Source organism: Sitophilus oryzae, unplaced genomic scaffold (assembly GCF_002938485.1).
Source record: "Sitophilus oryzae breed Bouriz unplaced genomic scaffold, Soryzae_2.0 scaffold_359_pilon_pilon, whole genome shotgun sequence".
NCBI lineage: Eukaryota > Metazoa > Arthropoda > Insecta > Coleoptera > Curculionidae > Sitophilus > Sitophilus oryzae.
The window spans coordinates 2,086,197-2,103,147 of NW_022146928.1; the positions used below are offsets into that span (position 1 = coordinate 2,086,197).

The following is a 16,951-nucleotide window of genomic DNA, read 5'->3' on the forward strand; positions in this document are numbered from 1 at the left end:
CACGCCAGTTGAGGGTTAACCACAGATCAACAAAGCACTAGATAAAACATACCATGGAAAAGACAGGTGGGAATAAAGGAGTCTAAAGCCGCATTTTAGCAAACCTTGTTCAGGGTGTCCCATTTTGGTTAAAATCATAGGGTATCTCCGTTATTACTGAAGTTAGAAGGGTGCGGTTTGCACATACCTGTCCCACTTTTTTGTCAAACGGAAGATGCTGTAAACAAATTTTTCATAGCGCTCTTCGTTTTTGAGCTACAGGGTCTTTTTGAAAATTTTGCAATTTGGGACAGCCCCCATATCTTCGTTGTTGTGGATGGTATCGAGAAGATGAAAACTGATTCTTGTAGAACTTTTTACGTACAGTGGCGTAGTCTGTTTTTCTACGGAAAAATATTTTTGAAAGTATGAACTATAGTTATGTTTTTTTCAAATGGAACACCCTGTATGTTTATAAATTATATGATCGGTCTTGCTATGAGCTTCCCAAAAATACATATCACTCTATATTTATTTTCACTCAATATTTAAAATATGTATATCATTTTTTTATTAGTAGGCCGTGATAAATAACATAAAAATCAAAATGGTATTTACTAAAATAGTCATACACACATTAAAATTTTATTTGGGAATGATATATTTTACTTTTGAACTATTACCACTGAATCTCTGAATATATTTTTCTTTCTTTATATAACGGGATGGGTTTGCAAATATCTAAAAGCTTGCATTATTAAAGCATTTTCCAGGTGTTCGACATTGTAGTTGCCACGATATATTTCATATTTTAAAAATCCCCAAAATCAGAAATCGAGAACGGACAAATCCGGGAATCAGGGAGGCCATCACACGAGTCCATTGGTTCCAATTCATTGATTTGAGAAATAATAATTTAACATAATTCTAATATTTTCAAAGTTGATAGGGAAAGCCCCATCTTGCTGAAAGTATATTTCACGTAAATTAGCTAAAGGAATATCTAAAACTTCCGGTACGACAACTTCCAAGATTTACAAATAGCGGTAGAGAGTTAAGTTTTCCTAATATATAAAAAAATTATTAGTAGCCCTTAAAATAAAACAAGAGACAGATAGCAGTATACTTTTAATAATTCTTTATTTTCTTATGTTATCAATCATGGCCTACCAATAAATATGATCTTTTAATAAAACTTTTAAATATTGCAGTAAATAGTGAAAATAAATATAAAGTGATATATATTTTTGAGAAGCTTATGGCAAGCCAAATCATATAATTTATAAATATACAGGGTGTTCCGTTTAAAAAAAAACATAACTTTAGTTCATATCTTCGAAAATATTTTTTTTGGTAGAATAACAGACTACGCCACTGTATTCTCGGTAAAAAGTTCTTCAATAAACAGTTTTCACCTTCTCGATACCTTTCGCAATAACAGCGATACAGAGGGTGTTCCAAATTGTAAAATTTTCAAAAAGACCCTGTAGCTCATAAACAAAGAGAGCTATGAAAATGTTGTTTACAGCATCTTTCGTTTGACAAAAAGTGGAACAGGTTTGTGCAAACGCATCCTTCTATTTTCACTAATAACGGACATACCGTATGATTTCAACCAAAATGGGACACACAAGATACCGACACTATCTGGTAAAATACTCCTTTTTTCTGGATGTCTTATGAAGATTTTTCTCCAACACCACAAAAAAATATACCATGTTAAAAAAAATCATTTTAATAATAATCGTTGTCTAAAACTGTACAACATTACATTTACAACGTAAAATTTTTTTGTTTGTATTTTTATGATCTTTGATCTTGATGTATTATATATAAACATTGATTTTATTAATATAATAGCATAGTCACTATATTTCATATATCTCTTTTATTACTTCTATATTTAATATTTATTTGTCATTAATTGTAATCATATCGTTCCATTAAAAATTTAAAATCAAGGAAATAGGCACACATTTGAGAAAGTAATCTAACAACTAACAACTAACTATACACAGATATAGATCCGCAAAAATATCCAATAAAATTTGATTTCCGATTCGTGCTACCAGGCAGTAACTTCAATTTAAGTCTATTTTCAGAGCCCTATTATATATCAACTCGATTAAATACCCCGACTGAACAATTTTATAGAAAAAAACACAAGATAATAGGAAATTTATAGATCAGTTTGAAATTTATGCCTATCTATAAAACTTAATTATTTATATTATATTGATATAGGATATAATAAAAAAAAAGACATTATTAATCATAATAAAAGAAAAATGTATTATTCATTCAAGAATATTTGGGCAAAATGATGTAAATATGTAACTGGCATGTGTACAATAATAGCACTTTAATTTTTTGATAATCCAAACAAATTATATGAATTAAAGTTCTTTACCGTTTTTTAGTTATTATTTTCTTATTAGATATATACACGATACCATAAAACAAAGTCACGTCACAGTGACCTTTGAAATGATAACTTGATAATAACTTGCCAAAATTACCTATTATTTAAATAAATGCAAAAAGTTTCCACACACGCCAATCTTCACACGCGAGTTTTGACGGTATAAATACCATTTGACCGAAAAAAAACGACGTCAGAGTTAGCTTGGAAATAAAGTAGCTGTTATTTTATACGTAGAATTATGTTAGCGGTTCAAAATCAACTTGTACCTATTTAATTAAATACACTCACCGGCAAAAAAAAACCGGCCACTAAAAACTAGTCCCAATTTGAAAGTTGGATTTTTTGCGAACCACTCATTAGATTTTGATGATTTTTTTTAAATTGTAAATTAATTCCTTCTTAACGGATGCTACGTCAGAAATTTATTTTGAGCATATACAGGGCACAACAATAAGGCGAAGTTTTTTGCCCGCACTTTGTAACACCTTGTAGGGTGCAGCAGCTGTAGTAGTTATTGCTAAATCAAATCACATTGTAGCCACGTCTTTTGTGAGCATTTTGTTTTTTTAATCACGACATTATCTCTGTTTGTATTGGAGATACGCTGCTTTAAAACAAACGCCCCGAAAAAAGATTGAGTCCATAACTCAATATCCCAATTCAAATGTAAACGCGCAAACTGAAGACGTGCTCGACGATGTCTTGGAAGTAGTTGGGGTCCTGTGGCAGGCCTCCTTACAGACAAGCTGTTTTCTTTTAGTCTTCGTCGGAGTGTTCTCTCACTGACTTGAGTTCTATGCACGGCTTGTAGCAGATGTTGATTCTGAAACGCTGTAATCCTACGATTTCGCAAAGTATTCAGGATAATAAAGCGGTCGTCAATTGCATTTGTCTTCCGGAACCCACTCGCCTGGTGAAATTTCCCGTTTCCATATACCGATTCCAGGCATCCTGGACTGTTGTTCGAGGTATACCCAGGGTATCGGACACATAACGTTGACTTCTTCCATCCTCAATTAAAGCCACAATACGAGCAACATCCGTAACAGATAATGGCATTTTTTTAATTTGACCACCGTTGTTGTGATATTGCAAATATTCATAAATCCCTTTTGGTCTATGTCGCCTTGAATATTTACCGATAAAACTTTCTGCCTGTGAAGCATTTTTCCGAGACGTTCGTTTTAAAGCAGCGTATCTCCAATACAAACAGAGATAATGTGATTAAAAAAACAAAATACTCACAAAAGATGAGGCTACAATGTGATTTGATTTAGCAATAGCTACTACAGCTGCTACACCCTACAGGGTGTTACAAAGTTCGGGCAAAAAACTTCGTCTGATTGTTGTGCCCTGTATATGCTCAAAATAAATTCGGAATAGAAATTTCTGACGTAGCATCCGTTAAGGAATTAATTTACAATTTAAAAAAAATCATCAAAATCTAATGAGTGGCTCTCGAAAAATCCAACTTTGAAATTGGGACTAGTTTTTATTGGCCGGTTTTTTTTGCCAGTGAGTTTATTTTTGATAAATTTGTAGGTACACCAATTACGTTAATAATCACCGATTTCTATTCCAACAGATACCATGACTGTAAAAAACGATATACTATAATTATTTATAATATATACAGGGTGTTTCAAAACAAATGGGAAAAATTTCTGGGAAAGATTCCTTGTTCGAAATAAAGGGTAGTTTGCTTTATAAACGTTGGGTCAAAAGTCAACAAAGTCAACAACAAAAGCGGTACAAAGAAAGCGGAAAAATAATGTTTTTATTTTTTATCTTGAAAACGAAAAGCGATAGACTAATGAAATTTTATGGAAGCATTACTGTTATGAAAACACACTTACTGGAATTTTTCTAACTTTTTTAAAATGAGTGGACGGGATTAAAATAAACTCTCATTCTTGTTAACGAAATTTAAAGAAAAATCTTATCAAACACATGCAAAAAAATTAATTTTGATAGTTTAGTTTGTTTAGAAACTTTTTTATCTCTTGTATTTTTTTGCTAAAACTCACCGATTTGAAATTAAAAAATAAAATATAAAGCATTACATGTCAGGACAAAAAACATTTTTAGATAAAGAATCTAGTGGGCTGCTGTCAAACAGTTTTATTTCATAATAATATCGTTATATTCTCTTCTGAACGATAACCTCTTAAAAATTATTTACCAAGACAATTTTTAATGCTGTTTTTAATTCATGAAAGTACAAAATAATATCGTTAAAAAAATAATGTTTAAACATTGCAACTCAAATAAAAACACAACGTCTTTTGCAGGAGCAATTAAATTTTTTACAAGAAGTGTTAAAAAATGTCTACCTGTGTGTGTTAAGTGTGTTTTCATAACAGTAATGCTTCCATAAAATTTCATTAGTCTATCTCTTTTCGTTTTCAAGATAAAAATAAAAACATTATTTTTCCGCCACCTTTGTACCGCGATATCTCCCTAATGGTTGACTTTTGACCCAACGTTATGAAGCAAACTACCCTTTATTTTTAACAAGGAATCACCCCCTGAAGTTTTTCCCATTTGTTTTGAAACACCTTGTATATAAATAGTAGTCAAGTATAATCTATTTTTCAGCTATATTTCCAAAAAAATAAATTTAATGACCAGAAAATATATAGAAAAAAAATGTGCCATCCCTCGTGGGGAGATTCCTCAGGTAAAAATAAGATTTAAGGTCCGATTCTGCTTTGTTTCGTACCTACAGGGTGTTAAAGTTATAATATTTTTTCGATTTATTATAATTTTCTTGCAAGTACCTACTTTTAGCTTATCGAATGAATTTTTTTGGGAAAAAGTTACTATAAATGCAACATATTTGATAGTAAGAATCGCGCCTTATAGAACAAGCAAACATTTTTTATGAAGAATGCATTTTTCTGAAAATGTAATTCTAGGTCAACGGAAAATACCCTATAAATTATAATTCCCTTGAGAGTGTCAAAGTATACATGTCCTAAGGGGTAAGGGGTACATATATATTTAAGAGAACACTGGGTATATTATTACATTTTTAGAAAATACCTTCATATCTCATAATTTTTCTGTTATACTAACAAAGTACTAACATATCTCTAAGAGTTTTCAAGATAAAAAATAGAACGTGTAAATTGACAAAAACACAATCTTAAACAAGCATTTGTTAAATAGTCAATTGAACATTTTTCAAGCTGGAATTTCAATTATAATTTGTTATAACGCGGCATTATTTTAGGAATATTTACCTGCAAATATGTTCTTTGCCTTGTAATTTTTTCAGTACTGCTACTTCCATTTTTAGAACTTGTTTTGGTTGCCTGGCACTCTCCACTTTGAGAGCAACTTGTTCTTTGGTGAGTAAGTCTTGACCTTCATAAATTTCGCCAAAACCTCCACCTCCAATTTTTTTCAATACCTATAAACGGTAAAAAAACATTAGAAAGTCTCCCACTATACATGAAAATGCTTTTTTGTCAGTTAAACTGTTTTATAATTAATTTAATAGTCAGCAGAGGCAAAGCAGAGGCTCTTTTTCATAATTTTTGCCATCCTTCTGATGATACCTCTGAATTGTTTTTTTTTAAATTGAATACTATTACTAAAACCGCGCACAAAAAAAAAAGCGTTTTGGTGTATTGCAACAAAACTGTATAAAGATTTTGTGTGGTAATAGGCACCAAATAATTTTTACCTATGTGTTCACTATTAAATTTATTTTCTCTATACCACAGTCTATATTACCGTATGATCGAAAAAACCGCGTCCAGTTGACTAGGAAATGACGATCAATGACATTTCCCATTTAAATTTACATATAAAATGATAGCGATCTTCATTTCATATAGCCATCGCTGACGCCGTTTTTTTCGATCATACACATACTGAATAAAAATATTTGAAAACTAACATTTAAATAGATTTAAATAAACCTATAATAGACATTTATATAGAAACAATGAGCAATGAGTAATACGTTCTTAAACATTACTACAAACATACTTTGGCTATAACATTTCAATAAATACATTTTTAAAGGGATTTATTTACCTTCCATCGCTCCTTTACAACATGTCCAGGTTGCAATAAATCCTCCGATGTCATTGTAATGTTGTTATTTGGATCAGTGGAATCTAAATGATTTTCCAAGCTCAAATTCTTGGCCCTGCAAGAGAAAATCACTTAGAAAATAGAAAAATCGATCTAAATTTTGTCATTTTCAAGGAAAACCGCGCCGGCCGTATATGTAATTTCGTATTTAGGCTGCCAATTATGCATTTTTGTATTTCTGTTTGCCTAAAATCAGCAGAAATCATGAAAGAACTGCCAGCTGATCAAGGCAGGCGCGTGCGCTAAACTGATATTTCAATGCCTCCTACGTTTTGTTACGCCCGGAGTTTATTGATTTTTCGGCTTAATTTTAACTCAAAACCACCCCCATCCCCAATTATTTGGTTTATTTATCTTCCGTGTTATAGGCAAACATGGATCAAAGACTTGTCAATTCTGAAAAAGCTCATAAAACTCGATGTTTATTTGGTTTGGTCATATTTTTTTAATACTACATAATTACATTTCTGTGCTAGATATAAGAAATAGTTCATAGTAAAAACAAGTTAAGGTAGTTGATAGATTTACTTAGTGTAGCTTACTTTAATATTTCTCCAAAAATAAATCAGTTAAATTTAGATTTACGTAGCAAAGTACCTGAGTGTCACATACACATCGTAAGAACACGATCCAAGGACTTGGCTTTCTATACGTTTATAATAAGTAACAGGCCATATTTTGGTTAATTACATGTTTAAACGTTACTGTAAAGTATAGTATAAATACTCATTTACAAAAAGCTAAGGTTTAAGGGGTAAAAAAGTCATGCAAAACGATCAGAATATCGAAAAGCTACTTGCTTGACATTTGCAGATTGGACAGTAAACCAAGATTTCTAACAAATAAACAATAATTGCTGGAAAATATTTGCTGAAATATAAATACAACATGCAAAATAACAAATTGAAATTGTATTAATCACTAGTTAAGGCATCTTAAAGCATTTATTCAACTTTTCTTACGGATAGCAGAAGTTTTGATCAATATGAACGCCATTTTTATTTCACTGCTCTGAACTTATCTGTTGATTGGCAAACTTCATATAACATGAATATTTCAATTTATCCACAAAATCTTGTATGGTATGAGAATATCAAATTTATAATCAAACAAATTAGTAAAATTGTTGGGCGATTGACATTTTTTGCACTAAAATTTAAATGAGATGTCAAATTTCAAAGGTGAAAAATGGTAAAAATTAATAGGAAGTAGGAAGGTCAAATTTTGTCACGAAACGTCAATGTCAATTCATGAATTAGCGGCTAACTTCATGATAGTTTTTCAGATATATTTTATTTAAAAATTATATAATAAAATATAGGATTCAACATTCAGACCATATTAAATAATAATAAGTCTTTGAGAATATTACTTGAGCTAATTCAATTGTTTTTAACTTAATTTATACATTTATACATATTTTCATACAATAAACTATTTTAAAATTTCAAGGTACATTTTCTTATTAGTAAATTGGTGGATGCGCAAGGATGCATTTAATTTTCTATACAGTGTGTTACAATAATTACAAGTTACAATATTATACATGGGCAGCGGAATAAAAAACGGCATCAGCGATGGCTATGAAAAGAAGATCGCTGTCATAATATATGTAATTTATATGGGGAATGTCATTGATGTTCATTTCTAAGCCAACTGGACGACGTTTTTTTATCATTTTATAATAATATGAGAAAAACTATTTTAACTTTTTTACAAATTTCTGTCTGATAAAAGGCTCTGCATTTTATGAAAGTAACTAGATAGCATGTTCTTTACAAGGTTCTTTGGTATACACGGAAACTTTAAACATGTAAAATTCTCTCAAGAGTAATGTGATTTAATATTTTTAATACATACTGAATGCATAAAAAAATCTAGGTATTTAAAAAAATAATATGAAAAGTAGATAATATATTTAAAAGTTCTAGCTCCCTTCTATAAAAAAATATATATCTATTTTAACAAGTTTTTCTCACCGCTCTGTATTTAAAATACCGCATAATCGAAAAAACCGCGTTAACATATACCAGAAATAACTATTTATGATAATAGTTCCACGCCGTTTGGTACCGTATAATCGAATAAAAACGGCGTCAACGATGGCTATGAAATGAAGATCGCTGTCATTTTATATGTAAAATTATATGGGAAATGTCATCGATCGTCATTTCCAAGCCAACTGGACGCCGTTTTTTTTCGATCATACGGTACCTACGTTTGAGACATAATTACCGTGTGATCGAAAAAAAACGGCGTCCAGTTGGCTTAGAGATGAACATCGATGACATTCCCCATATAATTTTACATATAAAATGACAGCGATCTTCATTTCCTAGCCATCGCTGACATGCACATGTTTTAATGAAGATTACTAGCCACGTAAAGAAACAATTTTTATAAAGCTATTTTGCCTTCATCTTATTATACAAGGTGAGTTTAAAATAAGTGCAAACATTTTTAGGGGTAGTATCTATATTTTGACCCCACAAACACGATTATGAGGTTTTTTCGCGAATTTTTTTTTTGAAAATTTGAAATTTTTTTGATTTTAGTTAACATAATTTCTTGATAATATGGCAACATTTACAGGGTCGCTTTTGTGTATGGAAACGGTCGATTATTAGGTAAAATATAGGAGGTACCGCAAAAAGTTAAATACAAAAGTTATAAGATTTTTAAATATGTATTAGCGAGTAATTAATTTAAGTATACATGGTCGTGTGTGTGTGTGTGGTCATAAAGTCGTGGCACATCAAAGTTTCATTTTTTTAAATAGAATGCCCTGTATATTATTACATATTTCAATTCTTCCTACAATTCTAAGAAAAAAACGAAATACACACAATGTACTTCAAATCAACCGTTTCCGAGTTATTGACTTTTGAAAATATCACTTAAATAAATCGATTTAATTAATTTCGATGTGTTTGGTTTGATTTAATGATGCCATTCTGCCGAAACTGTACCTAAACTGTTACCTAAAATAACTCGCTTATTTTGAACTTTGAAAAACAGCAAAGAGAAAAAATGTTTCTTTGATGGAGATCTACCAGCCCTGAAAATATTTGCACATATTTAAGACTCACCTTGTATAATGTTTTAACGAATAACAAAAAAAAACAATTTTTTTTATACAGATATTTTGCCTTTATCAATATTATATGTATACTATATAGTATAGTAAAAATGACGAAAAATCAGGATAAAGTCAATGTTTGATAGATGTTAAAAATAAATTTGTCGAAGCTATTTTTACGAAACAACCTGCAGGATGGATAAAAATAGTTATACGATTTTGAGACTTAATTGTGAAACGGGAATAGATAGCTCTCTCCATACAACGCGACGAGTTTTTGGACAAGATTCCAAAAATATTTTGGAAAAAACAGTAATCGCTTTAGCGATTGACATCGCAAATTTGTTTTTAGATCAGACGAAATAATATTTCATAAAGAAACAGGTTGTTGCTTAATTTTGAATATTTATTTTCAATATTAGATTTTAGATATTATTGTATCAAAAAGAATTGTTTTATTTTTGAAATATATTTTTATGCTATTTAGGTACGCACACATTTTGTGCCTTAAAAAGTCCGTGCTGTATAATAAGTCCGTGCTACCCGAGGCCGAGGGGGAAATCACTGGGGTATTTTAGTGTACACAAGCAAGAAATTGCAGGGGAATTTTAAGGTGTTTGAATGAATTTCAAGGGAATTCCGTGATGTTTCATAAAATCCCATTAAAATATTTACAATTTGGCAAACGCGCTAATTAAAGAATTAAATAAAAGTGCATAGGTACCTAAACCACATAGTAAACTATGTACTAGCAGGGCCTATTATAAAAAAATATTGTAACTTCTACAGGGTGGCTCAAAACAACATCCACTACATTATTGTGTTTTTGGCTTATTTATTACGTTATACAGGGTGGCGCCTCTCAAACGCTGCGGAAGCTCCAAGGAGAACAATAGTTTATATCGAAATGAAATTTTGGCAGCATATGTAGGTTAACTGAAAGCATTTTATAAAAATATATAGAATTATACAGGGTGTCCCCATAAAAAGTTTTTCTAATGGAACACCCTATATATTAATTGATATTCGGATTCTAGGAAAAAAATAAAGGTGAGTTTTATTAAAGAATCATATACCTAAAATCTAAGGATTTTGACATATTTCACATTTTGTGAAACTGAAGAGTAAATTTTAAATTTCGATAACAGCTACCTAAATTTTGGTTGACCTTGTATAGCCTGATATTTAATTACAGTAACCATTGTATATTAAACCAAATTGAAATTTGACCCGAAAAGATATACAAGGGGAAACAAAATTAATATGGAACATTAGTCACTTTTAAAAGGAAGTTACTCCTTTTTTTTAAACGGAACACCCAGTATATTATTTCAGTGTTCAATGGGGAATTTAAATATCTTCAAAATATTAAGGTTGCCAACCAGACAAAGATTTTCCTACATATTTTAATTTTTATGATTTTGCGTCAGTAGATCTTTATTATTTGAAAAAATCTAGGTGACTATGGTATACCTTTTGTTAATTTAACAAAAATTAAAGGCTCTAAATACTCAACGGTAATAAAAAGATACACGTTTAAAACATATTTTAATTATTACAGAATTAAAACTAGATGTATAAGTCTATAATTATTTGACAAAAAATAGCTAGATGAAATCAAATGCTCAAAATGCTTCCTTTCCTGTTAACTGCATAAAATGATTGTCTTTTTAAAAGATCCTTTCATTTTAAAAGGCATATGTGCTATAATAATTTCTCTCATGTTGTCGATAATACTGCATTCACCAACTAATAGAATCATATCAATTCTCTCTGATATAGGATAAGTTTGCATTTTCTGTATATTTCGAAATATTTTGTTTTAATATAGTATTTACGACTGCCTTAAAATGATTGAAACCTTTTCATTATTAAAACTTTGAGTGTTTTATAAAGTTCCAATCTTTAATTGGTTTGAGAATAAATGCGCCGTCGCTGTTTCAAAAATATGAGCCGCACATGCAATAAATAAAAATTGTAGAAAATTAACCACTAGAAATGCACGCAAAAAATACTGATAAAATCTGAATTTAGAGCCAGGCAAACACTGGTGTTGTGCGACATAAACACTCTATTTTTAAATTCTGTTTGTACGTTAATTCGATTTCGTGTAAAGATATTTTTTCCAAATATTTGGATAATCAAGTATTTATACTTAAATGGGTTCGTACTGAACTAGGGGGTTATTTACGTCACTTGATGAGGATTATTATATTTTAAAATTATTTTTATATTTTTTATTATCTGATTAAATAAAACTCCTATTTCAAATTCATAGACAACATAAATATACGGGGTGTTAAAAAATAGTGTACCTATCTAACTTCGGCGGGTGATGCTATAGAAAAAAATAAAATAAAATGATTCCTATGAATATACAGGGTGTTTCAAAAAACATGTGCCATCTCTCGTGGAGAGATTCCTCACGTAAAAATAAGACTTCTTTTTTATATCAACATCGGTCGGATTCTGCTTTGTTTCGCAGCTACAGGGTGTTAAAGTTTTAATAATCCTTCGATTTATTATAATTGTCTTTCAAGTACTTTTAGTGATTTGAATGAAATTTTAGAGGTAAATGTTAGTATAAGTATTACATATTTTAATGTTAAAAAAGTGTCAATAAATTCATCAGGGACGTGCATATGGTTTTTCACTGGAATATATTTCCAAAAAATGTGCGCCACTGACTTTTTTTCTTTTGATACCAAAATTGTGTAGACCGTTTAATGTCAATTAAAAGTTATCTCTCGATATTTTGTCCAATTCGGTCTCCTTGATGAGATAAACGCAATTTTAATCACAATTAATAAAATTAAAAAAATTAATTAATTATATATTTCACCTAATTTATTATTAAATATTATTACTATTAGTTATTATTACTATTAGTTCAACATATAGCAATTTCAAAAAAAAAATAATGGTATTGTTTTGTTTGAATATGATTGTGCAGTGGACTGTTGATTTTTTGTGTGTATGTTGTGGATTGAAAGAAGTTGTAACTTCTATGAAACTTTATTTTTTATGTGTGATTTACAAGAATATGTGTACAATTCTTTTCTTGAACATGGCTGCTATGTCATTCTCTACGTCACCAATATGGCGCGCTTTAGGCGCTAAATTCAAATTCTCTATTAAGTAACAAACATGGCGCCGGCCTTGAAATACTTAACTATTTCAATATATAAAATAAAATATTAATTTGAATTAACAATATTAACTTATACAATATCAAAAATGGCACATATTACTAACATATCATAACTTATATTAGTATATCTTAGCTTAATAATACATATATCTAGTCTGCCTGAGGCAGCGGACAAATTTTATGTATCGCTCTTCTAACAATACCGCCACGGACACGCACCAGGACTACCCGAACCTTATCGTCTTTGCCGGGAATCACCTCCATGATTCTACCCAGTTGCCAACTCATGGGGGGAAGATTTTCGTCCTTGAGGAGAACCAGCGAGCCGATGATAATGTTGCTGTTGTCCTCCTTCCATTTGGAACGTTGTTGTAGGGTATGCAGATACTCATTTGACCAGCGGTTCCAAAAACTCTGCACCATTTGTTGTAGTTTCTTGTAGTGGGACAATCGGTTCAATGGTAAATCAACTACTGCTTGTTGAGGAACTGAGACCAGAGCATCGCCAATTAAGAAATGTCCTGGGGTTAATGGGTAAAGGTCTAAAGGGTCATTTGAAAGAGGGGATAAAGGTCTGGAGTTTAAAATCGCCTCTATTTGAGTCAAGACCGTGTAAAATTCCTCAAACGTTAAACTAGCATCTGTACAACTCGTTTTAAATGATGTTTAAACGATTTTACTGCCGCTTCCCACATGCCTCCAAAATGAGGAGATCTTGCAGGTATGAAATGCCATTCGATAATATGATCTTTAAAATAGTTATAATACTTTTCATTATCGTTTAAGTTTTTTAATATCTTATAAACGTCTTGCATGTTGTTATGAGCACCAACAAAGTTAGTACCGTTGTCAGTATAAATATGTCGACATAGACCTCTCCGAGATACGAATCTCTTAAACGCGTTCATAAATGTTTCAGTAGTAAGATCGGAAACTAACTCAACATGTACGGCCTTAGTAGCTAGACAAACGAATATACATAAATAACATTTAACTAAAGTCCGTGTTCTTGATTTTCCGTCTTTTAAATTGTAAAATCCAGTGTAATCAATGCCACAATGATAAAACGCCCTAGAAGGTGTGATTCGCGATTCAGGTAGATCACCCATTTTTTGAACCGCTGTTTTTGGATTGGTTTTAAAGCACGTGAGGCAATTCTTTAATACACTGCGAACAGCATTACGACCATTAATTGGCCAAAATTTAGTACGCAATCGTGCAAGAATTAATTGACTACCGGCGTGTAAACATTTATGATGCTCGTGTTTTATTAAAAGCTTTGTTAATATGTGTTTTCCGGGCAACAAAATAGGATGTTTTTGTTCGAATGTTAGAGATGAATGTTTAAGTCGCCCTCCTACTCTAATAAGACCATCCTTATCTATAAAAGGATCTAATGATAAAATATTACTATTTTTATGAATGACTTGCTCTGACATAGAAGAGCTAGTTCTACTGGAAACTCCAGTGCCTGAACCATTTTACACAATACCAGAGTAGCTCTTTCCAACTCGTTATGGGAAAGACCCTTATCTAGTTTATCCTTATTTCTAGAATTATGATTAAATCTTAAAATATAAGCGACTACGCGCTGTAGTTTAGAAAAACTAGAATATCGAGAAAATACTGAACTGTCAGTAATTGTATGATACGTTAAAACAATCTTTTCCTTGCGCATTTCGGGAATTATCTATTTTAATTTCACCTTTTGATGGCCAATGATCTATGGATTGAGTAAGCCACTCAGGGCCATGCCACCACAATTTAGAGTGTATTAATTTTGAAGGTTGTAAGCCACGAGATACAATATCCGCAGGATTATCTGGGGAAGGTACATGATACCAATCGGAATGTTCACTCAAGCACTGAATCTCTGACACTCTGTTGGCTACAAATGATTTCCATCTGTTAGGTTGATCATTTAACCACGCCAACACGATTTTAGAGTCTGTCCAAAAGTAACAAGTAACATCAAGTTTCAATGCTTGTCGAACCGTGTTCATTAATTGAGCTAACAATAACGCTGCACATAGTTCTAATCTCGGTAAAGATATGGTTTTAATCGGTGAAACACGTGATTTAGAACATATTAAATTTGATAAACTATGACCACTGTCATCGGTCGACACAATGTAAATGCAAGCACCGTACGCTACTTCTGATCCATCAGAAAATCCATGTAAATATAACCTTGACGGTTTGGTCAGTATAACATGTCTCGGAATCTGTATTTTATTTATGTCTGTCAGGGTATCGATAAAATCTCTCCAAATGTCTTGAAAATCGCCAGGAATTTCTTCATTCCAGTCTATTTTTAATTGCCAGAGCCGTTGTAGGAATAATTTGCCTCTTATAATGCATGGACATATGAGACCCAGTGGGTCGAAAATAGTGGCTATTGTAGATAGTATAACCTTTTTTGTAATTGGTTTCTTTAAGTCTTTATATGTTATAAGATACTGAAATATATCAGTTTTTGTATCCCAATATATACCTAATGTTTTTCCTTTCATATCTGATGATATCACGTACTGAGATTGGCTTTCATTTTCTGACTCTTTATTTAAACTGGTATTAAGAACTTCTTGTTTATTTGATCGCCATTTCCTCAGCGTTAAGCCTGAATTCGATAAAACTCTTTCCAGCCCTGATTTTAGCGCTATAGCTTCTTCAATGGTGGATGCTCCGCAAATTAAATCGTCCATATAAAAATTATTTAAAATTGCATCACTAACTATAGGCTCAGTGTTCTTGCAATTAAGCCCAATTTGATGTAGACTACGTGTGGCTAGAAAGGAAGCGCTAGCTGTTCCATAAGTAATTGTATTCAACTGATAATGTTTAATTTCTTGCGATGGTTCTTTGCGCCATACAATTCTTTGTAGATTGCGTTGCGATTCATGGACAAATATTTGTCGGTACATTTTTGCAACGTCCGCTGTAATGACTACATTAAATATGCGTAAGTGTACTAAAATATCAAACAAGTTTCTCTGAACAACAGGACCTATCATCATCACATCATTCAAAGACAACCCTGATGCCGTTTTAGATGACGCATCAAAAACTACTCTTACACGTGTAGTACTACTATCTTCTTTTACTACCGCGTGATGTGGTAAATAATTATGTATTTCATTGGATTTATCCAATTCGATATTAACTCTGGACATATGACCTAAGTCTTCGTATTCTTGCAGAAATTCATGATATTGTTTACGTAAGTCATCATTGCGTGCTAACTTACTTTCCAGGTGCTTTAAACGCTGGATTGCTGTGCTTACTGATTCACCTAATTCAGTATGATTGCTCTTCAACGGAAGTTGTACTGTGTAACGACCGGTAGTCTCCTGTTCAAAATGTTTTCGAAAATGTATTTCACAATCAAGTTCTTCATTTGACAACTTAGTATTATCCATAGATAAATGAAACAAGTTTAGATTGGAAAGTGCTCATAAGGACAATGTAAACACTATTTGGCGCTATTCTTGCAACGGTCGCGACCCAAAACTTTTGAAAATTTCGGAGCGGTTCGGCTTTTTCCGGAATTATATCGCCAAATATTGTTTATTCAAATTTATTATTATTTTCGTTTAATTTTATAAATAAAATACAGTGTGTTGTATACAAGAAACTTTATTTTATATAAGGACGCATATATGAAATACCTTATGAAACATTGGAAACCGACGTTATGCCAAGATCCACGATGGTTTTTGCGGTTCACAGTTCACAGCACAGCGTTTTAAGTTTTTAATGCCACTTTTTCACAATTATCACCGGCTGGAGTAAATAAAACTTGAATTAAACTCACAAGATAGCAATAATTACTTTGAAAATGGACGCTATAAACACTTTCAAACAATTTTTTTAATGAGAGCGGTTTAGATTTTGAAAGATTATTATTTTTTGAAGATTCTGACTTTGACAAGAGAAAATTATTTCTGTTTTTGTTTGCCGTTGTTCTTAGCGACCGCTATGGCAGCGCCAGATAGCGTATAACGGTCGCGACCCAAAATAATTTCGCGACCCGAAATTTTTACGGGCTTTCCAATCTAAACTTGTTGCATTTATCTATGGTATTATCAGATGACAGATCTTCAATTTGCCAAAAACGCTCTAATTGTTCGTTTAGAAGTTTATCATTTTGCGTAAAAAGACAATTGGAAGCTACATTAGAACAAGATACTATTTCAGAAGAGTTTGACTC

At 31.6% G+C, this 16,951-nt stretch overlaps 1 protein-coding gene across 4 annotated transcripts in view; it reads right to left on the reverse strand.

Annotated features, from left to right (window-relative positions):
- Window positions 1-16,951, reverse strand: part of LOC115885059 (tau-tubulin kinase homolog Asator) — a 94,943-nt gene that overhangs the window by 60,284 nt on the left and 17,708 nt on the right. For 2 of the 4 annotated variants that reach the window (XM_030903820.1, XM_030903821.1), the window contains exons 2-3: window positions 6,452-6,566; window positions 5,650-5,819 (exon numbers count right to left, since the gene is read on the reverse strand). In XM_030903820.1, the coding sequence (XP_030759680.1) occupies window positions 5,650-5,819; window positions 6,452-6,566 (285 nt within the window). Of the gene's footprint in view, window positions 1-5,649; window positions 5,820-6,451; window positions 6,567-7,311; window positions 7,424-7,473; window positions 7,730-16,951 lie in introns of those variants that run through there. The other 2 variants (XM_030903822.1, XM_030903823.1) reach the window with 2 other exon arrangements.